The sequence below is a fragment of the Gavialis gangeticus genome, unplaced genomic scaffold (assembly GCF_001723915.1).
Source record: "Gavialis gangeticus isolate Ggan-Ray unplaced genomic scaffold, GavGan_comp1, whole genome shotgun sequence".
NCBI lineage: Eukaryota > Metazoa > Chordata > Crocodylia > Gavialidae > Gavialis > Gavialis gangeticus.
The window spans coordinates 21,848,540-21,873,138 of NW_017728998.1; the positions used below are offsets into that span (position 1 = coordinate 21,848,540).

General features: G+C 42.4%; 3 protein-coding genes across 7 annotated transcripts in view; 2 read left to right on the forward strand and 1 right to left on the reverse strand.

Moving 5' to 3' along the window:
• The window catches only part of RHPN2 (rhophilin Rho GTPase binding protein 2), a 53,941-nt gene extending 40,579 nt beyond the window's left edge, over window positions 1-13,362 (forward strand). The window contains exons 8-15 of one of the 2 annotated variants that reach the window (XM_019505594.1): window positions 2,186-2,373; window positions 4,214-4,370; window positions 4,785-4,904; window positions 5,943-6,137; window positions 7,386-7,462; window positions 8,230-8,376; window positions 9,191-9,346; window positions 11,588-13,362. In XM_019505594.1, the coding sequence (XP_019361139.1) occupies window positions 2,186-2,373; window positions 4,214-4,370; window positions 4,785-4,904; window positions 5,943-6,137; window positions 7,386-7,462; window positions 8,230-8,376; window positions 9,191-9,346; window positions 11,588-11,842 (1,295 nt within the window). In that variant the 3' untranslated portion in view covers window positions 11,843-13,362. The remainder of the gene's footprint in view (window positions 1-2,185; window positions 2,374-4,213; window positions 4,371-4,784; window positions 4,905-5,942; window positions 6,138-7,385; window positions 7,463-8,229; window positions 8,377-9,190; window positions 9,347-11,587) is intronic. The other variant, XM_019505596.1, reaches the window with a different exon arrangement.
• Window positions 13,363-20,121: 6,759 nt separating this feature from the next.
• FAAP24 (Fanconi anemia core complex associated protein 24) lies at window positions 20,122-23,283 on the reverse strand. The gene is made up of 4 exons (XM_019505597.1): window positions 23,166-23,283; window positions 22,580-22,719; window positions 21,924-22,076; window positions 20,122-20,896 (listed from the first exon to the last, which is right to left on the reverse strand). The coding sequence occupies exons 1-4, from the start codon at window positions 23,260-23,262 to the stop codon at window positions 20,648-20,650; spliced, it is 639 nt and encodes a 212-aa protein (XP_019361142.1). The 5' UTR covers window positions 23,263-23,283; the 3' UTR covers window positions 20,122-20,647.
• Window positions 23,284-23,600: 317 nt separating this feature from the next.
• CEP89 (centrosomal protein 89) overlaps window positions 23,601-24,599 on the forward strand; it is a 134,899-nt gene continuing 133,900 nt past the window's right edge. Inside the window, exon 1 of one of the 4 annotated variants that reach the window (XM_019505600.1) lies at window positions 23,601-23,697. In XM_019505600.1, coding sequence (XP_019361145.1) covers window positions 23,659-23,697 — 39 coding nt within the window. In that variant the 5' untranslated portion in view covers window positions 23,601-23,658. Of the gene's footprint in view, window positions 23,698-23,744; window positions 24,442-24,599 lie in introns of those variants that run through there. The other 3 variants (XM_019505599.1, XM_019505601.1, XM_019505598.1) reach the window with 3 other exon arrangements.

Sequence of the window (24,599 nt, forward strand, 5' to 3'; positions counted from 1 at the left end):
AATTTAAACATTCCTTGCAACATTAAACTAATGTTTCAAAACCTGGAGCTGCAGCCTGAACCAGGTTGATAAAGACAAAATGAATACTGTGGTTAATAATTAGTGAGCTGTAATTTGAAGATGTAGGTAGTAGCTGTACATTAACTTTTTAATTGTCCACTCTGTTTTACCAGTGCAATAACTGGAGTCAATGTATTTTTGCTGGTGGAACATCTGAGCAATGGTCTTGACATTTTAAATTTTAAATCTATCTTTAAAAAAAAAAAAAAAAAGAAAAATTATTATTCTTCTTTTTCTTCTCAAATGATGTTTTTGAGCCATGTAAAAATCAATGAGATATATGCCTTTCTCTCTAAATGAGCAGAATCAATGACCATAATTATATATTCATAATATTTTTTATTCTGCTAAGTTAGTAATAGAAATAAAGGAGAAATGCATCTTTCTCGGGTAGCATTCAGAGAGAGCTTTAATTTTCATTTGAGTGGGTTTTATAGTGGGACCCTTTATTTCTTGCCTGTAAGATCCTTGCATGAAAGTTATTATGTAAATCTAAAGGTATCACATTACTAAAAATATTTCTAGATGTTTAGAGTCTGCCAGCTTTAATAGCTACATTATCAAAATGTGTTGCAAGATGATAATTATAATGTTGGACTGTTTGAAAGCCATCATACCTGGCAACTACGAACACAAAGTGTATTACTGTAATACTGCCAGCTCTTGTATTCAAAGAACTGCGCACAGATTTTGAGAAGATGCTCCATGCATTTTTAAATAGATTTTTGTCTTGCTACTGATCTGCCTAAAAAGAGTTTTCAGCATTTATAATATGAGGTAGCAGAGGAGAGAAATTTCCCTTTAAATAAATCACTAATTAGAGCATTAGTCATGTAAGTGTATTTGTAGAGCTGTGTTAGTTTACAAACTGAAGCATGTCATCTGCAGCCAAAGTAGCATATCTTTTGCAGACTAGTCATTGTACTTGTGCATGGCACCATAGCACTTTGGTAACACAGCATACAGTGTTCCAATACAGTACATGCATCTGTAGTAGCCATTCTTTGCAGCTAGATACAAGTAGTGGCACTGATTCAATCCATAGCAAAGCCCTCTCTCTATGTGATAAAAAAAAGTCATAAGACAAAGGAGAGCCAACTCATATATCAGAAAATGAGGGTGGTTTTCTGGACTTTCTGAGCAAATTCAATTTCTAAAGGAATCTGAGAAAGGGGCTTAGCTCAGATGGGCTTGACAGACGTTTCTGAGCTCAAGAGCTCTTTAAAAGAGCGGAGTATGGCACTGATTACTCTTTGCATAACTTCAGCTTCTACTTCTGAAATGTAAGATCATAGAACTAGCACTAATAATAGGAGCATAGCAGGCTGAACAGGTAAGTAGTAACAAGGAATAAAAAACACTTGTGATAAATGGGGAACTTCTAGGGCACTGAGTTCTGCCTTGATAGTTGTGCAGTAATACTGGACAATTAGCATGCGAGTGGAACTTGATAAACCAGTTGGATGAGATGCATGTTGAAGGTTACATTTTAATCCCTGAAAGTGTTACTAACTGTTTACACTACAGTTGGTGTTTGTTTTAGGTTTCTAAATGATCAAAACTGTTTTTAGTTGAACTGGGTTTGAAGTAGAATCTAATTTTACCCTACTGAACATACTATCCCTGTTTACTTTTGGGTCAGAGCAGCTCTAAAATCCAAGTACACAATGACCCAGTATCCTTTGCGGTACTTGGTGTCAGTTCTTTCCTATGGGTCCTTACCCTTGCTTCCTTTTCAGAGTCCTTCAGATTTCTTCTGTTAAGTAAAACCTCATTCTGCTTGGTCTCTGAGGAACTGTGATGCTCCTAGTTGAGCAGCACTCCTAAGAACAGGCAGACAAGTTGTAGGCAAGTCAACTTTTGCAGCTCTGGTGAATGATAACCTAGGGAATTGTGGCACATCCTGGTAATGCAGGACACTAAATAGTAGGTCAATTTAATTGACTATTTACCAAGACTCATTTGGGATGACTTAATTTGCCTTGAACAGTCCCTAGAAAGTACATTTTCAAATTCTGCAGTTATCTTATGTGCCAGTCATAACTGTTCACTGCTTAATTTAGCAGTGAAGTTAGCTGTTCACCTGTTTTCTTCTTGTAATTAGTAAAACATGTTAATATTTCAGGAATCTTGAACTACCTAAAGGAAACATTCACTCATACACCAAGTTACGACATGAGCCCAGCTATGCTGAGTGTATTAGCCAAAATGATGCTTGCTCAAGCTCAAGAATGCGTCTTTGAACAGATCAGTCTCCCTGGAATACGCAATGAGTTTTTTACACTAGTAAAGATGGCCCAAGAGGTTGCAAAGGTAAGCCATGAGACTGTTAAATCTACAAAAAGAGCTCTCTTTTTCCTTCCCAACCCATCATCAAAATCACTACTTCAGATCTGTATCGATACTGCCAATGTATTAAAATGTTAAAGAGGTTTTTTAGCATTCGTTAAAATTCTAAAAAAAACTAATTTGCAAGCTGAAAACGTGAAGGATTTGTGGCAGATGGCTGGCACAGTATTAGAAAAATTAGCTTACAGGGCTGTAGGTTCTGGCATATGGAAATACTTGTATAAGTTTAACATTATCCCTGTAACAGATCAGTTTATTAACACCACATCCCAATTGGAAACCTATCAAAACAGCAACTAGACACTGACTTCATTTTTTGAATGTGTATGTGGTTCATTTTAGCAGGCTGAAGTATGTAACTGTGCAGTTCTCCCAGAAATTAATTGACAAACTGACAAAATGTCTAGTTATGACCACAGGGGGGAGGGATTTTGTAAGCTAAATTGGATTTAGTACAGCATCAAGAAATCTACTGACTGTTTAAGAACAAGAACCAAGTGGGTACATCTACATGTTCATTAGTTATTGTGCATTAAGTATAGCACTTGTATAGTCAAGTACTAAATCAATGTGCAGTAACTGGCATTACTGTGCAGTAGTGCCAGCATATGCCTTTTTGGTGATGCTACTGCGCAGCAGCATGTCAGCATAAGTGGTGCTAATAGGCTACTGCGCAGTATTATTAGGCTACTGTGAAGTTAGCATCTTATGTAGACGTGCCCAGTGTGTCCTAAATTAGTCTGATCGTAGATTAAGTATTAAAGGGTCATTCTACTAAGAGGTCTTTTCACCAGGTTCCATCAGAAGTAGGTGATAGTTTCTTATGTAGTACCACTTCATCCCTTCTACATCATCAAATTGCTAAATGCTGATCTTGCTTTAACTTTCCTGCAGCTGGAAGTGCAGCTGGGGTTGGCTAAAGAGCCAGAACACCACAATGTTGTTTCATTGACCCTAACCAGAATCCTATGTGTAGCGGGGGAATTGTGGTGGGGAAGATTTGCTAGTGATTTGAAGTGTGGGGGCAGCAGAACTGTTACCTAGATTCAGCTAAAAATGAGAACAGTGGCTTTCTCAGAGAAAAAAATGTGAAAATTAATGGAGGTTGGCAACACCTGGGAATGGGTAGGTTGTACATACCTTCAGGTCTGCCTGAGTTAGTTCACATCAGTTCTTAAGCCCATACAAAGAAAATTAACCAAGGCTTGGTACAGTGTCTGAGGAATGCAGCTGTAGTGCTTCTAGCTGAGGAGGCAGCACATGCAGAGCTAGGTCAAGTATCTCTGCATGGTGCTGCTTTATATCTTCTAGATATACCTACAGTGCCTACTGTAGGCAAGGTACATTAGTTACCCTGCCAACCCTGAAGAGCCTTCATTGACCAAACTTATTTTACAGTATGAGATGACCTGAAGCCAGCTTTGAACGCTGTTTTCCAAAATTCACACACAAAGTAACCTATTTGGCTTACTAATGTATCTGAAAGGATAATCTGTTTATAGGTTATAAAACATTGTATACTATTAGACAATATTTATAGAACATACAGTAAAAGCACAAGTATCAGATATGAAGACCATACATAGCTGTACAAAATTATTCTATTTTCCAGGAGTCTGTTCAGTCAGTTTCAGATTTCATTTTCCCCTGATACGTGGTTTCAGTCATCCTTTTAATTTTGGCCATCCCAATCATAATGCTCTGTAATAACCTAAATTTTCTTTTCTCCTGTATCTCTCTTTCCAACTAACTAAAGGATGGTGATATCTGGATTCTCATACTTAGATTATATGTTTTATTGCAGGTTGGAGAGGTTTACATGCTTGTTGACACTGCAATGAATCAGGCTCCTGTCAAGGAGAACATCCCTTATTCCTGGTCAAAACTGGCACAGATAAAGTCAGACCATTACAAAGCTCTGGCACACTACTTTGTTGCTACCATCCTGAGTGACCACAAGTGTAAGAATACCTTGTTTTTCTGTATATACAATATAAACCACTAGTATTAAGAAATGCTTGTCTTGGGAGCAGGACTAAACATTGAGGGCTCCGCAGGTCTCATACAGTCTCTCTGTAAAATCCCTTGTGGCCTTTATCTATTCATCCATTTTCCCCCTGGAATAGAGGTGCAATGATTAGCTAAGGTTTGCAAAAAGATTTGAGAAATCTTATGCGCACTAAATTTTTCACATTCAGGCTGCAGACAGTAGGACTAGTTCTTAATGTAAAAGTTAAGATAAGAAGCTTGACTCTCCCCTGAACCCCCTGCTCCCCAGTTTAGATGGATGTTTCCAGAGGATTAATACTTCCGCCCCTGAACAGTCAACCTGAGTGGAGTGAGATGCATGGCTAATTTTATATGTATTATTTTAGTGCAGTCTACTGATGATGAAGACCAGCAGGAAAAGATCTGGTCCCAACTGTATGACCACATGCCTGAAGGCCTGACAATTCTAACCATTTTAAAGGACAAAGTTCAACGACAACAACTAGGTAATTTCAACCTCTATTCAAACTATAACACAGCAGAAAAGTACCATACAGAAACATTTTAATATTGAAATAAAAATATATTTTTCATTGTTTATAAAAAGGAGATACATACTGTGTACTGATATAGTAAAGTCCCATTATATCCCATATACAGAGATATAAATAACGAACATCTGCAGCTATAAGCATGTATCAGTTAAGACAAACTAAATTTTGGACAGGAAAAATAGTCTCCTATTCAAAATGACTAATGGGATGAATTGGGCTCTAAGTTTTATTGTCTAGCCTGATTAAAATTACTTGAAATGGGGAGCAGGATTTATCCTAATTTCTTTTTTGTGACCATGACTTTGAGAATAATGATAAAGTTCTAATTTTTGCAAATATTTCTACATTAGTAACATCTAGGCACCAAAGTAAATCAAATTAGTTCTTAAATTTGGGCTGAGCCTACAGGAGACACCAGTGTCTGAAAGGGGCATGGAGAGGTGTTATCCCCAATGGATGCAACTGTGCCAGCAGCAGCTCCTTGTACAGATGTGGTCATATTGGCACTTTTACTGGTGTAGCTTGTTTTGGTTGGGATGTCAGGCAGATGGGGCTTTACTATATCAGTACACAGCACAGCTTTTCTTGTATAAAGGCATAAAAGTGCTTTACCAAGATAGTGTACTCCCAAGATAGTAAAACAATCCTGATGCAGAAATGGTCTTACTTTAAGTATCATAGAATCAATGAGTTGGAAGGGACCTAGACAGATCATCAAGTCCAACCCCCCCCGCCATGGGCAGGAATGAGCACTGAGGGTGGGAGGGGTCACAAGACCCCAGCCAGGTGCCTATCCAGTCTCCTCTTGAAGAAGTAGTACCTGGTCTTGCTGGTGATCTCACAGAGGGCTGCTCAGGTGAATAAGGAGCACAAGATTAGGCTTTCAGCTTTTACTTCCTACAGGATAAAGTGTCTGAAGATTGTTAATATCAATTGTACTTTATGTAGCCTTTTGTTTCCAAGATTTCTAATAGTTTTTGCTTCCTCCAGGAAAAGCACACTTACGCAAAGCCCTTGTTTATCATGAAGATGCACTGAGAGCTTGTGGTCTGTGCAAAAAGCTTCGAAATATTGACATTCTTCAGGAGATCCTAACAGTTGCTCACAAGCGCTCACTACTCAAGTACGCTCAGCAGGAGCAGGAAGACGACTTCCTGAGTCTCATACAAGCTCCAGACATCCTTCGTAAGTATCTCCATCTAAAAATTAAAGTGTTTTAAAGTGACTAGGGATTTTTAGGCACATTTTTCACAAAGTGGTGGGCACCTTGAAAAGGGTCTGGAAGTAGATCTCAGACTTTGTGGTTAAAGAATGAGCTATGTGGAGAAGCGGGGTCTGGACAGTCTGGACATTTGTTAATTTAAACAGCTTTTCTGCTAATCAGATTTAATGTTTAGGAAATAATAATTAGATACCTTTAAAACATTTTACACATGGTTATTCATTAAAATGAAAGGCACATTTTTGGAGGGAACTCTTGCATATGCTACCAAGGAAGCTGAACCCATGGTAAAGGATGGAGGAGGAGACTGTATGAAATCAGAATAATACAGTAGGAGACTAATCAGGAGCAAAACTTGGGCATCATGCATGGAGTAGAAAGACTGGGATGGCCCCAAACATAGAGAAGCTAGAACTTTTTCCCAAAAGAAATCTCCACAGTGAAGATATCTGCAGTGTGTGGATGATGTGTTGGCATCCTTAGTTTCTGACAACACACTCAAATAATCAGCACTTTCTGGATTCATACCGGTGGGACAAGTTTCTAAGTTCTCAAGTATTTCAAAATAAAAATTACATATCAGCTATGTTTTTTGGGTTACTTCATATTACCCACATGCAAAGAACAACTTAAGATTTGGCTACCTCAACAGAACTGAAGTACTTCAGATAAAGGCCTTTGTCTTGCACAATACATATATAAAGAGCCAGAAACTCATTTTGCAAGTGTTGCCTTAAACAATTTTAACAGGTAGGAGGTGGAGAGGCAAGTCCAATAAAGGGCAAAAAGATTATAGAGTCAATAGAAGGTTCACTGTATGTACCAGCACAAAGATATCAGTAAAAAAAATGGTGCAGTCTAGATATTCTGGTATTTGCATATATTTCTAAGTTACAGACTGGAGCGATGAGATCAGATTTTTAGTAAGCCTTCTGAACTGTGTCTTCATATATTTAGGCAGTTTTGTTTAGAAGCTCTCCTGAATATGCATGAGTCTTCAGTGAATGGCTTTCTACATATAGAGGACAATGCTTAAGTTCAGAGAGCACATCTTTGTTAAGTCTGGTAATGATATAAAAAAGATTGCTAGCTTGATATAAGATATATGTAAGCTTGCACTATTTTTGTCCATCCTGTTAAGAGATGCATGGTCTCTGGCACTTGATCTAGCACTTGAGAGAACTAACATATGTTTTTGCATTTTGTTCTAGCTAAAACAGAACATAAAGTGGACATGGTTAGTCCTCAGTTGTCCAAGGTGAAAGTCAAAGACTTCTTTCATAGGCTGGTATGTGAAATTTAATGTACTATTTGTCACTTCACTAAGGGGTGTTCTAACCAGAAGGGGAAATGTGTATCACTTCGCTTGAAATAATGTGTGTGTTTCTGTAATGCAAGTATTTTGTTAACAAGCATTGAAAGGTTGTTCTTAATCTCAGACTTGCAGACCAAAGAATAATATGAGTAAAGTGGTCATTGAGCTAAATTTCTCCCCATGTCACTTTATTTGAGATGGGATTTGTCCCACTGTACATAAAGAACCAGAAGGAAATCATGCCTGACTCTGGGTACGGAGCTCTTTTTGTAACAGAATAGAGGTGTGCAGCATGAGGAAAGTAGTGATGTGCACACTCCACATGACACAAATCTAACTAACAGGAAGGAATAGGAGACTAAAACACCTGATGCTTTCTGGAACAGCCTGTCCTCCCTCTGAAGGGGAGGGTTGTGGGGATTACTGAATCCTGCAATAGTCACCTTGGACCTGGTCTAAATTGCCCAATGCATGCGCTCTTGCCTCACTCTAAGTTTCCCTGAAAGGTCCTGAACCCAGTGATAAGACTGTGGATTTCATGCAAGGTTTTGAGGTGAAGGGATACATTTCACTGACCTTTCTTCTAGTGAAGCAGGTGGGAGTTTAACATTCAAGTCCCACAGGCTTTATTAAAGATTGTAATTTAAAAGTGAGAGGCTATCATGGAAAGGAGACAAAGTTAGCCAACTTACTTGCAAGCAATAATGCAAGTCATTTGCCTGTTGCTTTGCTTCCTGCAGGGCCCGTTATCAGTGTTTTCAGCCAAGCAGAGATGGACAGCCCCTCGCACTATTTGTTTCCATTGTGAAGATGGGAAGTTGGGATTCACTCTTAGAGGGGGTGCACCTGTGCAGGTTCATAGTCTTGATCCAGTCTGTTCTGCAGCAGTAAGTAGAATATTGCTGTAGTTATATTTTTTTCTCCAGGTTCTTCCCAAGTTTTTATGATTTTTTTTCAGTCTAATTAAGATGTAGGCAATAGTAAGGCATTCAGATAGTACAGTGTGCTGTTAACAATTTAGTTTTTAAAAAGCTAAATCTAGCAAGTGGCTGGAGGGAAAAGCCTTTAAGAGGAGAGAACAGGGAGAAAACACAGTGGGTAGAAAGGAGGATTAGGAAGCAAAGGAGGTGCATGTTGGGGGGAATGGAAATAGACTGTATTGGTGCCTTTAACCTATACTTCCTTTTTTGTGCGAGGGGGGGTGGAGGGAGAGAGAGATGTAAAGACTGTTCTGTGTAGGTTTGCCCCAGTCCACAAGTGGAACTATAGCAGAGTGGGAGACTGAATCATGAAGGTTAGATATAAATAACAAATTGAAGAGTAAAATGAAGAGGGTGAGGAAAGAAATAAAAAGGTAAAACATTAAGTAGGAAAATGCTAGGGAGGTCAGAGCAAGCAATAGTTTAAAAAAATTTAAAGGGTTTTAGAAAAAATGTAGACAGAAAAATGGATGAATGGAATACAAAATAAAAGCTGAGAAGATTCAGTATTTATACTGGAATCACGTTAATATACACGAGCTTACAAAAAAGGGTCCATGTTGTAGTTGTCACTTTTTATTAAGGCTTTTGTGTCATGATATCAAGTTTTATACAGAACTGTAAAGGAAAATACCATTAGATATAAAACACTTGATATAAAAATGGGATTTATATTATTCACAGCTTCAGCTCATGCTACTATGATTTCTTTTTTAAATAGTCTCTGGGTCTGAAAGAAGGAGACTATATTATTTCAGTTGAAGGAATGGATTGCAAATGGCTGGGAGTGAACGAGGTCTTGGAGAAGTTAAAAAGCAAGGGAGAGCAGGACATTGAGATTCAGGTTATAAGCTGCCAGGATACAACAGCTTCTATGGTAAGTAGAGAGGTGGCCCCTTTTCAAGTCTGAAAAGTATTCAATAAAAAGGGGGGGGGGGGGAACCCAGTGTCTGCCACTTATTGGAATCTTTCTTAAAAGAATAAACCACATCTTAGCATCAAACCCCAAAACCCAGATGCTGAAAGGACTGTACTATGGACATTTTCTGCCACTTTATTAGTATCTCAGTAACTTCAAAATTGGAACCGGACTCCATGTAAAAGCTTTTTTTCCCCTGTTAGCTATTAAAATTAAGTCCACGTGCATATGTTTACTGCACAGCCAGGCTGTTATGAAATGGCTGACATGTGTGATCATGAGGCACACAGACTTTACCACACACTTTACCACCGCTTGTGAGAATTGCTAATTATTAGAAGCAAAAGCGCTCTGCCTGATGCAGTTCTAGTAACTGGCAGACATGGTATGTAACATTTGTCCAATCAAGGGCTGAGTCCCCACTGTACTAGTTACTACTCACACATTTTAACAAAAAATCCCTACCCTGAGATCTTTCAGTCAAAGTAATCCATCTCTTATTACTAATCAGACTGCCTAACTACAAACTCAAAGAAAACTGGTGGTATAGTAGGTTAAGACAATTACATTTTAATTGTGTCAGTTTCTCAAATATGCAACAAAAAAGTGCAAGCAGCAATGATGTTCCTTGTTCATATTTAGATATTGCTTTAATATCTAAAGATGGCTTGTTGGTACAGCTTTTGAGTTGGTGCAGGTCTGGAGCCCAAAGGGTGAAAGACATTCACCCATGCCCTCCTTTTTTTCCCTGACCAAAGACCCTGAATTAAGTGGTGGGGAAGGAGGTAGAGGGCAAGCAGTGATGGTGTTCATGTAGTTCTGGAGCTGTGCCATATGGACAAGCATACATTTTAGCAGTTTTTGAGGAGCCTGTAGCATACAAGCTCAATTGCCTTAACTTTGACCTTGAATGAAGTGAAGGCCAAGCTGGAGAAGTTTTGCTATCCTTATAGGGCTACAGAATCACGTAGATTCAACAGCTGCACAGTAGCATCTTGTATGGGCATCTTTTTGTTATCCTTAGGTTTCTGCTCAAGCCCCTGGTTTCCAGCATCCTCAACTTTCGTATTAGCTGGTCAAGGGTTAATGGAATAGTTTAATACTGCCAACCAAAGATATATAAAGTCAAAGTTACTTAGTTGCTATAGAAGCTTTAGATTATAAAGTAATGATCACAAGATTTAAAAATGTTAAGCTCAAAATAACTCATGAGAAATAATATCTGTAGTGTAATGCGATAAAAGCACCAGTAGTTTAGCCAAGTGTAATGCTACATACTTTCTAGGTTTTCAACAAACTTCAGGCACAAGCTGGCACTCAGTATTGTTGTCTTAACAAATGGCAAAGGCATTTCTGTTGTGCTTTGGCTTTGTAAATTTTTTCAGTTCCCTTCGTTTAAGGCCCTTTCTTTTGGTCACACTGAGCACATCTATGCAAAATGCTAACTGCACAGTAACCTGATACTACTGTGCAGTAGCATGTGGCAAAAACCGTGTTGAGATGCTATTGCATGGTAGCGTCACTTAAAAGGCGTTTGCCGGTGCTACTGAGCACTAAATAAATGCCCAGTAAACATGGTGTAGTAGCATCTCGTGAAGATGAGCCCACTTTGATGGAAATATTTTGCTGAAATAAAACCTTCATTTCCCCTTGCCAGCCCTTTGTGGGACAAAAGGCTGGAATGCAGTGTAATCACTTAGGGTGGGGCAGTGGATAAGTTCTTTAGGGGGATGTCTGCATCTTCTGTTGCAGGAAAGCACATCTTTTCCTGTAACACTGGAGCAGGCATGGTTGTAAGCCTGTAACTATGCAAACTGGATGCCTGTCCCCTCCATCCCTTCCCCAAAGCACAAATTCCCATAAATATGTTTATGCAAAACCCATTTATTTAAGCTTTGCAGATGAGTTCCAGGACTGCCACTGTGATTCTGAATGACAAAGGAAACTGATTGACAGAAGGATTCACCTCATTACATATTCTTTTGAATGACTTGCATCCACATAAGCAAAAATGTGAAGAAAAAATCAGCACTTTAGCTTGGCTTGCATTCAAGCAGACTGCAGCATTCTTCTTTGTTAATTACGCGGAGTCTTGGAAAACTATTTGCAAGCTTTGTAATCTTTTGTTATCTTCAACATGTCTGACCTCTCATGGATGACTGAGTTTTATAATGCTTCTTCTCCTTCCTTTTCCTACAGCATAATAAGAGCGCAACTTACTCTGTGGGAATGCAAAAAACATACTCCTTGATCTGTTTAGCCATGGAAGAGGATAAAATTGACCACAGCAAGAAGACCACGACTCCCAAAGTCCCTTTTCTAAGTTGGGGAGCCAAAAATAGGCAGAAAGCTGCAAGCACTTTGTGCCTTCCCTCAGCAATAGCTGGAAGTTCTCAAACAAAGAAGCTCACTTCTCCCTTTACACTTCTGAACACTGAAAGTTCATTGTACTGATTCTTTCAAAACAAAATTGTTGTCTAATGTGAAGCTTTCTGAACATGGAAGAAAAAAGAAAACCCATCTATGCAGACCAGAAATGTGAAGTATATATGTAAAATGTCCAGACATCTGTTTTCTTTAACACCTGTGTTAATCCAGTAAATGTACTGTATATGCACAGGAACATAACTGAAGATCAGAGGTTGGCATGAAATGCAAAAGTATTTTCTTAAAATCTAAACCTACATAGTGTTTAGACTGAAGGAGAGGTAGTGTGGGAGCTGCTGGGAAATCATTTGTAGAAAAATTAAAATTCACTTTACTTGAAACTTGATTCCTTTGGAATTTCAATATGGGCTACATTGCAACTAATTCTGTTTCTATGCAAGCTGCAGGTAAGACTTATTTATTTCAGTATCTATGTATGTAGTAGTACTGAAAAAAATGAAGGATATTTTTAAAGTTTAGGAGTCATAGGAGTCACTAATGATCAATTTAGATTAAAAACTACTAAATTACCTAGAGAACAAACAACAGGATCAGTAAAAGGACAGTTACTGTGCACTTACAATAAAACTTGCCTTCTAAAGAACTGAAAATAAGATCTCTCTATACATCCTATAGCACCACTCAGTTTTGCCCTGTCTGAGAGTGCTGAGAAATAGCACACTTCATCCTAGAAAAAGAAGCATCTTTGCAAAAGCCTTATGTTCATTTGAAATAGACCATGTTCCCAACTTGAAACTATTTAACCTACAAATTACAAGCTTTGTATTTTTGTTGAAATGAATGATAGTTGAGGAACAAATCTCAAAGCTGATTCTCAACATCTAAAGCCTAAAAATCAGCATGATTCAAGAGATGATCTGCAAGGCACTTTAAAGCTAGAGTAACTTGAAAAAGGCTTTCCAGACAGTCAAAAATAAAAGTTTACTGCATAGGACCCTGGGTGAGCTAGATGCTTTATAGACATACAAAAGCAGAAAGTAGCTAACAACTCAATATTAAACTAGGTGCAATTTGGGAAGACAGAATATGTCATTGTGTGTTAATTTCTCTGTAAGTTTGTTTTATTTTCTGATCATTTAACTGAAAGTTGCTAACACCTGTAGTGTTAGACAAGGATGCTATCTACAGAGTAGATATATGCTGTTTGATACTCAAAACACTCTAAATAATAGTGGGGAAAATGTGTGCATGCACATTTTGAAAAATAAACTGGGTACAACTTTGTAAAATTAGCTCACTTATTTTAGGTTTCTTTGTTTTAAAATAGTTGTAAATATTTTAAATTAACTTATTTAAGCTGCTGCCATTTACTAGTAGCATTTTCATCCTGCTAAAGATAAGATGATACAGTACGACTTACTAGTTTGACTGTTGACTGTGTTACGCGCATACCCTAATGTTCTTCACGTGTTTTATAAAGACCACAACTGAGCTAGCAAACTATGTTATCAAGCAAGTTGTGCAATATTGGAACTTGGTCTGTAAAGTTAACTCCATTGCAAAATAAAGAACTGTTAACAATTTTACAAGCTCTCTTTGGTCATTTTGTATAGTCCAGTTATCTTAAAATGAATAAATTCTATTTACATTTTAGGGAATGAATCATTCATGCATATTCTAAGATGTTTATTTTATCTAAACTAAACAAGATTGCCATCTTGGGCCACTATAGGAAAGGCAGCATTTCCAATGAACTTTGGTAGTAGGTTTTTATACTAGTGACTGCACCTTGGATAGAATACAGAATACTGAAACTCTGACATTGCATGCAACAGACATCAGTATTTATTGTAAAAGGATTTTCTAATAAGAGCAAGTTACATATGTGATGCATTCTTTACTAAATCTGTAACTGGTTTCCTCTAGCATTTTCATACCCCTCAGCTCAACAAAAGAGAATTAATATCATAATTCTCCTTTTTGTGGTTACTTTGCCTTTGTCATATAGGCCTAGTACCATGGTGGTGGGAAAAAAATAATCAAGAGGGGTGGGAGGAAAATGGTCCTGGAGAAAAATGGTCTTTAAATTTTTAATTTTAAAATCCAAAATGTTTTACCTCAGGTCAATCAAACAACGAATCAGACTCTGTTCCTTGCATACTTCACAAGAAACTCAATTTTTCTGTCAGTTCACAGGACGCTTAATTTGGCTGACAAGAGTTTAACCAAAACTGTTAAGATGTACCAGTTTTACAGCAAATGTTTAAAAAAACTGTGCAGCACAAGAAGTTGTGTCCAAGATGCATTTAAAACTGAGCATTGCCTAAAACCCTTACAAGTGCCTGCCCACAACAGACGTCTATGGCCATTATAAAATCCTTAAAACAGAGGTTTACAATAGATTAGCAGCTCAGCTCCTCACTTCATTAACACTAATAGTCACTGCTTTAATTACCTACTTTCTTCATCTACTTAATTTACTGAGCAGACAACCATTTAAAATATTGCAGGGGAGGCTTGTCCTGCAGCACTAAATAGATAAACAGCCAGAAAACACACGTCAGGCCTTACAGTTTTTAAAGCCTATGATCTCCAGAAGTGTGTGTAGGTGAGGGAAGTGGGAACAAGTGGAACTTCATATGAAATTTAATCAGCCAGCCAGCCAGAAGACAGCAATAACTCATGCCACAGTTCCAGGCAACTTGATGTTTGCCATTCAGTAATTTTAAATATTTCAGGCTAAATCAAAAGCTTACTAAGCCAGTTTACTGGCATCTGCTGTAGTAGCAGATAATATATAGGGCATAGACAGATGTAATAACTGTAGATTTCAAGGATACAGACAAACCGTTAAGATGCAACTGTTATATCAGCATGATTCTGTAGCAATACAAGTGTAGCAAAACTATTCCAATTAACCATTTCATTCAGGGTCAAATTTAGGGTGATTTAGCCAACTTAATCGCACCACAATCATGCAAACCTACTAGGATGCGTGGACCTACAGGGAATGGGGAGCCAAGACCCCATCCATTCTCCACCTCCCCCTGCTCCCCCTACCAACACAAAGGAGCAGCCAGGTGGTAGAGCCTGCTCTTTCCCTATGTTCTGACCAGAAATGCCCACACAAAGCACCACCTTAGGGATAAATTGGTACATGGAACAAGAGACAGCTCTGCCTTTAACAGAAGGAGAGGATGAAACAGGTCAGGTCGGAAAAAAAGTTTCTCTTCAGATAAGTAAAGGCCAGCATAAGAGGGGGAACTGAAGCACGAGTCTGCAACATTCTTCCATGCAATTTATGTGGATGCTAGACTAGGCATCATTTCCATCTTAATCTAAACAAAACAAGCTTGCACAACGTTGTCCTGGTAGCAGCCACCTTGTGCTATGGAGTAGGTGGATTAGAAAATGGACCAATGGAAATTAGAATGGAAATTTAACAATGAAGCAGCACTGTCCAATACAGCCTTTGTCCTTGCTTTTTTCTAAATGTTAGTTCTCTTGTTAAGGCAACCAGGACAAATGGCATGACCAAGGGCTGCAAGACTGGGTCACAAAGGAGGCTTATAAAACAAACCAGATGCAATTAATACATAGGGAAAGGGTGGGCAATTATTTGGGCCCAAGGGCCACATAGGGTTTTGATCAGCTGTTGCAGGGTGGGTCAGCAAGTCAGTGCCGTCCATCCCCACCTGCCCCACAACTCACCAAAACTTCCTATGGGGCTGTGGGTGGGCAGGAGCAGTGTTCAGGAGTGGAGTGGGAGGGACAGGAGAGGCTGTGATCGCATGCTCCTTCCCTCGGGGCGGGGGGTGGTGCTCGGGTGCTAGGTCTTGGGAGCCTGCTGTGAGTGAGAGGAAGGTGGGAAGCAGTCCCAGGCAGTGCAGTCTGTGCTTCCCCATGGCACTCCACACGGGGCTTAGCCCTGCCTGATCCTGCTGGGGCCCTCCTGCACTATGCTTCTACCAGCGACTACAACCCAGCTGGGTGCTGCTCTACACCCCCTGCCTCCAGTTCCAAGATCTGGAGTGGGAGCCCAGTGTGCTTGCTGGGACTGGTGCAGTGGAAGCAAGAGGAGGAGTTGCTGCTGGAGGCAGGGGGTGCGAAGCAGCACCCGGCTGGATGCAGCCACACTGGGAATAGCCTGCTGGAAGCTGCTCCTGCCCCAACATATGGGGCTTCAGCTCCAGCTGCCAGGGAAAGTGGCCAGGAGCTGAAGCCAGAGCCCCAGCACTGTGGCAGGAGCCACCTGGCTGAAGCTGCTCATCTACTTGCCTGGAATGGCAAGGCATGCCCCAGCAGGGGCAGGAGCAGGAGCAGGAGCAGCTTCTGGTGGGCTGTTTCTGGTCCAGGTGTTGTTCTACACCCCCTACTTCCAGCAGCAGCTCCTCTTCTTGCTTCAGCCACACCATTCCCAGCAGGTGCATGGGTCTCCAGCTGCAGATCCAGCAGCTGGGAGCTGAAGCCAGAACCTTGTGCACTGGGGTAGGCTATCTAGGCACCACTTAGCTGAAAAATACTTGGCCCCGCTGCATTGTGCCACACCAGGCAAGATCAAAAGCAGGAGCCACCGCTGGAGACAAAGGCATGAAGCAGCACCCAGCTGCAGCCACGCCGGAAACAGCCCCAGCATCTGTGTGCTGGCCGGGGCCTAGACCAACAGGCACCAGAAGTCCAGCGCATGCTGCCTCAGTGCAAACGTGCAGGGCATAGCCCCATGTGGAGTGCTGCAGGGACAGCCATAGTTCAAATCCAGACAGCTGGTAGGCCATATCCAGCCTACGGGCAGTATTTTGCCCACTTCTGACATAAGGCAAGATATACAGCTTGAGTCCATCTACAGGGAAACAAATGACAAGGTATAAGGGACTGCATACTCCGCTTCAGAGAAAAATCAAGAGAGCTCCCAGGATTTGTGCAGCGATACCCATCCACTTACATCTGCTGAAGCTGTGACAACACATGCACACTTGTGGGGAGGATGGAAAGACATCACAATCCATACTATTGCAGAGCAATTCTCTGTGTAACATAACGAGGGATGGCTAAGCAAGATGCCAGCCCTGGGCACCAACAGAGAGGGCACGTCATTGCCATGGCAACAGCAGCCCATGCACAGGGAGGTAAGACTCTTCAATGCTTGATGCCCCCCCCCCCCCTCCCCCCAGCAGCAACATTTCTAGTGATGCTTCTGCTCCATGTTGTTAATTTCTGCCCAGGGGTTTGGAGTGGTAAAGGAGGCCAACGAAACAAGTAACAAAAGGAGGGAAAAAAAGCAATCCCAGCACACCCAAAATAGATTCTCCTGCTACTCGTGTCACAATGGAGGCTTTTGGGATGGAGGATGCTTCACCAACAGTATGGTCAGAAATGGTATCATGTGGCAGTATTTATTTCAGATCAGAGGCACAGGGAGGAGCATTTCTTACTTTCTGCACCTTGAAACATGCTCAGCAAAATAGCTTTGCTGAATCTTTTTTTTCTGTTTTCCAGTTTGCAATGGAAAAGACCATTTTCAGGGTCTTTTAAGACTTCAGCACAAGTGCAACACTAAATTGCAGGCAAAACCACAGACAGCTTTTTCACAGTTACAGTTTCACATTCCACAAATAAGAGCATTGGGTGTCGGCACTGAGTGACACAAACATATCAGCACTTAACCTGCCCAGTAACCCCAGTCAGGCTGCCAAGATTTTAAAAGATTAGAACAAACTCTGAGGGTGAAGGAAAAGGCTGTGAGGGTACCTGACCATCTTGTGTTCTGTGGAAAGGAAATTTAATATAATTTTTCTCCGCTGATGAGTCAGAGAATAAAAAGGGGAATAATTTAAATACTGCAAGTTCAATTTCCCTTTTTGGTGACACGTCTTAGCTGTGTAGTGAATATAGGTTCAAGGGCAGTAAGAAGAGCTTTGTCACTACGAATGGCCTAACAGAGATATACAAGGCCCTAACATGCATACAGTTTATGAACATCCCAACACTCTTAAATACATGAATATCGAATTTGCACTAGGAAGTCAAACTATCCCTTTCCAAGCAGTTTCACCATCTTCCATAATATTGTCCCTCTCCTATACTTAGGGTATTGAATTCTAGTGCAGGAGATATTAGACCTCTGTTTGCATATAGAAAAAAAAACTATGCATGCATGTTTTCCATATATCAAAATAATATTCCATGAGCAAAGCTTAATCTAAAAGGAGTTAAAGTTCATGGCTTTCTGTCCTCACTTTAAAGCCACGGAAACAAAAGTTATGGAACACATTTTAACCTGCCCAATGTGGGCAAGCAGCACATTTCCACTAACAGCAACAGATTCTACATCTTCACAAGAAACTTCCTTCTGCCTCCAGCAGGTAAGGACACACACAGACCCACAGCAATCACCTCAGACCCGCTAGTAACAAACAAATCCAAGCACATGCGTACAGAATAAGAGTGCAGGGGAGAAAGGCAAGATTAATTTACAGCACATCTCCCCCCTTTTCAACCAATGCAACTTAACTAAGAGTGCTGGACTGGTTAATATACTTGAGCTACAGTCTGAGACCAGCTTGTACTTTGTTTCAGTATAAATGTGTTGATTTGTTATGAGTTTAACAAAGGCAAGGACAGGCTGTTACATCTGAAGTGGATATAAGCAAAAAACTTCAAGTGAGCTGCACTGCCCACCAGCCAACCAAGCAACACAATTCATTCACAGCTTACCCAAGATCTAAAACACTACAAACTGGCAATGGATATTTTTGACCAAACAAGTCTGCAACCACCTAGAAACCTCCATCAAAACAAAACAGGAAGTTTCCCTCTCTTATAAATTAGGAAGAACTAAAGTAAGATGCTCTTTGTTTCCACCTCCAGTTGTAGGTCAGTCTGACTGGATTGAACAAGAATTTGCCAGCACATTGTCCGAAACTGGAAGTGTTTAACTCCTTTAATTTTATGTCAGTACTTAGAAGAAATGATTCCCTTAGGCAAATGATAACAATCTTCAGGCAAGTTTAATCAAATCCCAAGGAGGGCAAGCATTTAGTGAAATGGGTCACGTTGTCAGGCACTGAACCATAATAATCCCTTATGAAGACAAGGAGACAGACACAATGGCTTATTTAAGACCACACATCCCAGAGAATCCATAACATTTTTTGGGGGGGAGGGGTGAAACAGGATCTGTGTACTTACAGCTACCAAGGAGGAAAAATCCTGGCTTTTATATGTTTACTCTTTAGATTCCTTGGCAAGTAATGCTGCACGTAGGATTAACTGTCTTTTTGTTCTATTTGTGCAGCACCGGGTAAAGCAAGTTCTTGGTCCTAGGAACACCTCTTTGTATTGCTTAACTAGATTTCAGTATCCGGACATCTTCCTGTGTCAGGTTCTTCCCTTCCCATGCTCTTTTCCCCTTTAAGTTGATCTGCTCTGCTAGTGGAGCTGGGGAACATGCATTGTTTACTACATGGCACTGGTCTTCGCACAAAAGAAGCCACAATGATCCAGGTTCTGTAAACCCATGTTATGTGAAACCATAAACAATACAAAACACTTCCTTTCCAAAGCATTCCAGGATAATTCTGGAAAGGAAATGAAGCATGATGTAATAAATTACCAAGCTGCTGAACAGGTAAAACTACTTCTGTTCCTACTGTTCAACTGAAAGCCCCATAAAAAAGAGGTTAGTTTTATATCTCATCCCTACTGTTGTACAGATAATTCCTGCAGTGACTTGATTTTGGTAGTTTTAAGGCACTTTAACTTCTCTTTTGAAATACATACCCCAAGAATTTGTAATACTGTTGTTCTTCTTTTGGGGCAGGATACAATATAATTTAATATGTGTTTCACAACACATTAAAAATTATTACAATTAGGGGATTTACACACCATTTGGTCTCCCTGACCAGCAAGCTACGTTTACCCTAGCAACTGTGCCCCATTTGCTGCTTTTTGTTCCTCTTACCTCAAGCCACTGTAAAAGGTTACCACCACCAGCGTTCCCTCTAAGCTGTATGCATGCACGGCTGCAGACAATAAAGAAAATCATGCCGTGCAATAACTTTAATGCTGTGCACAGTGGCGTACCGACCGGGGGTGGGGCGGTGGCAGGCCATGGCCCCGGGCACTAACTGGGAGGGATGGGGGCATCTCGTGCCGTAGCAAGGAGGCGCCACCACTCCGCCCGCCACCACCACCAGCTTTGAGTCCAGCCACTCACCATCCACCCCACCCTGGCCACAGGCTGCTGCAGGAGTGGGGAGGGGCACGCAGATACCCATGCACTCCCAGCCAGGATTGCTCACGGATTGCTAAACCTTAGAGGGAACACTGAGCACCACAAGGAGTACAATTTGTCAAGATCAGGTATCACTATCTTCAGCACAATTCTTTATTACTTATAGGTCTCTGAGCAGAATTGATCTTCTCCATTGTTACTAAATGCAAAATGAGTATCCTACAGTTTATCCTTATGGAGCAAGCAAACCAGCTAGATACACCAAAATACACTGCTTGCCAAGATAAATAAAAGTGTCATTTTTATGGCCTTGTTTGTGGAAGGGCACATCCCACACTTCCTAGCACTCCATACATTTTTATACCCTGCAAGATGTCTACCTGTCCTCCTAGTATAAGATCAAGACCAGATAAGTGTGGTTAGACCAGTGGTAACATGAACCAAGTAAAATCTCTAAATCCCTGCTCATCTCTCCCAGTTGCAGATCAGGGGTGACAGTGAACCCATAGCATGTGTGCTAGATGGCAATAAACAAAAACAGTCCAAAAAAAAATTCAATCCCACTTTGAATGCATAACAGCCCCGTCTCAAAAGGGAGAGCACTTGCAGCTGTCTGTGACAGCAGCAAGCAAATGTTAATTTGCCTGTGTGAAAAAAGCATAAATTTGTTGTGCTACTGTTTGTCCCACTATTTGCTCAAGCTCTTGAACAGACGCACTGCAGAGCTGGTGGATGCTTCCAAATCGCTGCAAGAGAAGTAGAGCTTTTGTTTTCCCAACACCTGGAATCTGCTGGACTGTCCGAAGTATGGATGCGTGGGTGACCTGGGAACACTGCTTACGAAGAAAGGGGTTACTAGTGCGATCCTTGCTTTGCTCATGGACCTGAAACACAGAAGCAGAGGCAGAGCTCCCTCTAGTGAGAAACAGATTTTGCTTGCATCAAATCATTCCATTCAAATTGAAGAGGGAGTTTCCCAGCCTTCCTGAAAAATCAGGCACAGCTTGTGAACTGCTTCCTAGAACTAAGGCCATATTTTTTATCAAACAGATTGTAGGGAGTTAGAGAGAAAGAGCAAGGGCTGATGCTTCCCCTCCCCCAGGTTATAACCAGGAAACTTTTTTAAATCTGAAAATCTTTCCCACTGAGATGTTCAACTTCGCAAGGAATTCTTAAATATTCACTAGAGCAGAAAATAGAGCAGGTCTCCTTGTACCAGGGGAGTCTCCTGGCCACAAGACTATGGAGACACATGGTCTACCAGTCCCCAAAGCTGCATCTTCCCTATTGAGGCTATCATTCATTAGGCTCTGCTCAAAGTTTCTCCAGCCGAGACTGGTCTCTCTTGTCCTTTACTGACTGCACTTCCTTGCTTTGCTGAGGGGAATGCAATTAAATAAACTGATCAAGCGCTCATCCTGGCAAACATGGACAGACCAGCCAGGCCTCATAACAATGTTTTCCAACAGGTCCTGAATTAGCCTCCTTGTCCCACCAACTGCTTTGTTTCCCTCAGCATTAGAAAACAGATGAAAGAATAAAGCAGATGGAAACAGAATGACAGTACCAGATCTTAAAGGGGGTCTCCTTCAAAGTTTCCTACTTTATGAGAACTCAAAGTTCCTAGAGCGAATGGTCAGACTTCAAAGAAACTTTCTAGCACATTTCAACAGCACCAGTCTTCAAGGCCACATGAAGGAACCCGAGTGATGGTCTCAAGTTTGGCACCTCGCTCCTATGCTGGCAGGAGAGTGCTATGATACCTCCATCCCACATTCAATACACCAATCAGTAGTGAAAGTGTGGAGGAAGCAGATGTGTAGGGACAGCACACTGCTCAGTCCAGAGACAGCAACGGTACGTTTTTAATCTGACTGGTGTTTCCCCAGTAGTGCAGTAAGCAGCACTTACTAGCTGGATAATAAGCTGTGAGGCTTCCTCCTGGTTGGCCACAGGGAGCAATGTCATGCCAAGCTCCAGTACGACAAAGTTCTGCATGGCTGGAAAGTACTGATTGCTCGCTGGGGTCCTCTCCACCATCACGATCCCATTCAGATTGCTGGCCTTTAAACGGAGGAAAGCAGCAGCAAATGGGTCACAAACAGCTTTTCCATGAAGCTTCCTATTTTCCCTGCCGGAGCCACGACCCAGCTCTTTTCCCCTCACTTCGCTCACTACACAGCCCAAACTGGCCACGATGCCAAGCTCAGCAGCTGCCAAACAGCACCATGAGCATGAGGAGGTAGGGCAGGGCAGGGGAGCCCCACTCAGGAACTTGCCCCAAGCCTGGGAGAGTGTTGTGGGCAGTGCTGGCAAATCTCAGATGAGAAACAAGCAGCTTGCAGTGGAGTCTGCACTACAGAGGCGGAGGGTGTTAAGCGCAGCCTCACACCAGGCTGGGAAGGACGCGCTGCCTTTGCAGAGGCACACAAATCATCACAAGAGCTTGGGGCTCCTCAGGGAGAACTTCAGGTTAAACAACTTGGGGCCCAGAGCAGTAGGGAAGGGCAGGATGACAGACAGGACCAGTGTCGTCACCCCTCCCAGAAGGGTGGGCGGGCACTCACACTCCTGAACCGTGCCAGCCGTCTTCGGAAGCCGTTTCCCGCCATCACATCGGCTTCAGACACGTACAGGATGCAGGTACCGTGGGGCAGGTGGAAATCAACCAGAGCCAGGTCTTCCTCCAGGATCAGCCGCACCCACCCTGCAATGGACACACAGAATCATAGAAAATGAGGGTGGGGAAGGGACCTCAGGAGGTCACACCTAGTTCAACTGACTGCTCAAAGCAGGACCAGCCCCAGCTAGATCATCCCAGCCAAGGCTTTGTTTAGCCGAGTCCAAGGATGGAGGGTCTTGGAAAACTGCCAAGGATGGAGAGTCTACAACCTCTCTGGGTACCTCCTCCAGCGCTTTACTACCCTCCTAGTGAGAAAATTCTTCCTAATATCTAAATTAAACTTCCTTTGCTGGAACCTGGGACCATTGCTCCTTGTTCTGTCATCACTAAGAACAGTCCAGCTCCATCCTCTCTGTAGCCTCCCTTCAGGGAGCTGAAGGCTGCTATTGAACCCGGCGGCTCAGGTAGCCAGGGCCCCAGAGCAACCCCCCTCCCAAGGGCCCAGCTGCCCACTCCCGCCCCGGCCAGACCTTGCAGCCCCCGCACCAGCCGCGAACCCCTCCACTTCTCGCTGCCGACCACGTGCCCGTAAGAGACCCCCACTGCCGCTTCTGCCCCTGCAGCCATTGAAAGTCCCGCGGCGGCGCGTGGGGGCAACGTCCAATCAGCGCGCGGCGCCTCACGAGACGTTACTGCCCCCTTCCCCGGGCCGCGTGACTGACACGGGCGCCTACCAATGGGACTCGAGTCTCGCTCTTACCCCCCCCCCCCCCCGCCGGCCAATGGCGAGCGCGTAGTACGGAAATGGCCCTCTCTAACGGCGGGTTGCTAAGGTGAAAGGAGGAGGGAGTAAGGCGAGCGCTGATTGGAGGAAGGGAAAGCCGCAGCCAATCCGGCGCGCGATTGTTGCGAAGTCAGTTGTGAGGGGCGGGGGGGAAGCGTCTAAGGAGGAGGAGGAGGAGGAGGAGGAGGAGGAGGAAAAGGCGGCGGTGGCGGTTGGGTGGCCTCCGTCCGCCAGCGCTCATGGCGCTGAGTTTCAGGAGAGGCCGGAAAGGCCCGTTTGTGAGTGTTGTCCCTCGCGGTCCCTGTCCCGGGCTGGGGGGCGGCACGTGCAGCAGGAGGAGCTGCGGGCGCCTGGTCCCGGGGTGGGGCAGAAACCAGCTACTTCTCTTCGTGGTGTCAGGGATGAGGGGACCCGAGCCAGCCCTGACTGCACTGCACTCGCGGCTTCCTGAATCACACGGACACCACATCATCGTTATTATTATTATTGCATGTGCTCATTTTTTTTGCTAGCGGAAAAAAACCCAGCAGCTGAGCAGCGCAATCTGGCAGTGCAGGGTGCTGTTTTGCTTGTCACCCTCCCTTTCACATCCCGTTGGTCCTACAGAGGCCTCTGTGGTCAGCCTCTTTTCAGTCATTTCGCTGAAGCAGAAGGATGTGTGTGGGCTCTGATGCTGGATATAAATCAGCCAGTGTTTCTGGAGACGGCGGCAGCTGCTGAAGAACGTGGAAGAAAGAGAAAGCTGTTGCGGCGTGGTGGCATAGGGTTGTGTGTCGAGTCAATTTGTACCGTTGCCTTCCCAATTTGCGTGCCTGGCATTTTACTTCCACCGCAAAGAAAGGGAAAGCTGTTTTTGGCAGAAAATGATCCCGTTCCCCCAGACTAGTGAGACTCGCTCCAACGATAGGATCTTAAGTTTGACGTGGCAAATTCCACGTCATAGACCTGGGGAATTGATAGCTTTAATTCTCAACAACAACAAAAAAAAATGTTATGCTGTCGTATGGCAACACTTCATGAAAGTAGGTTATGGATAATAGTAATGTTCCCCCACCCCCTTTATTAATCAAAACTTAGTCTGAAAGTAAGATCGAGGAAGAAATTACTACAGGTTTTTCTCGATTTATCTGGATTTTGTGTATGTGAATTCACTCTTATGCGATGACCCTTCTTATACTCA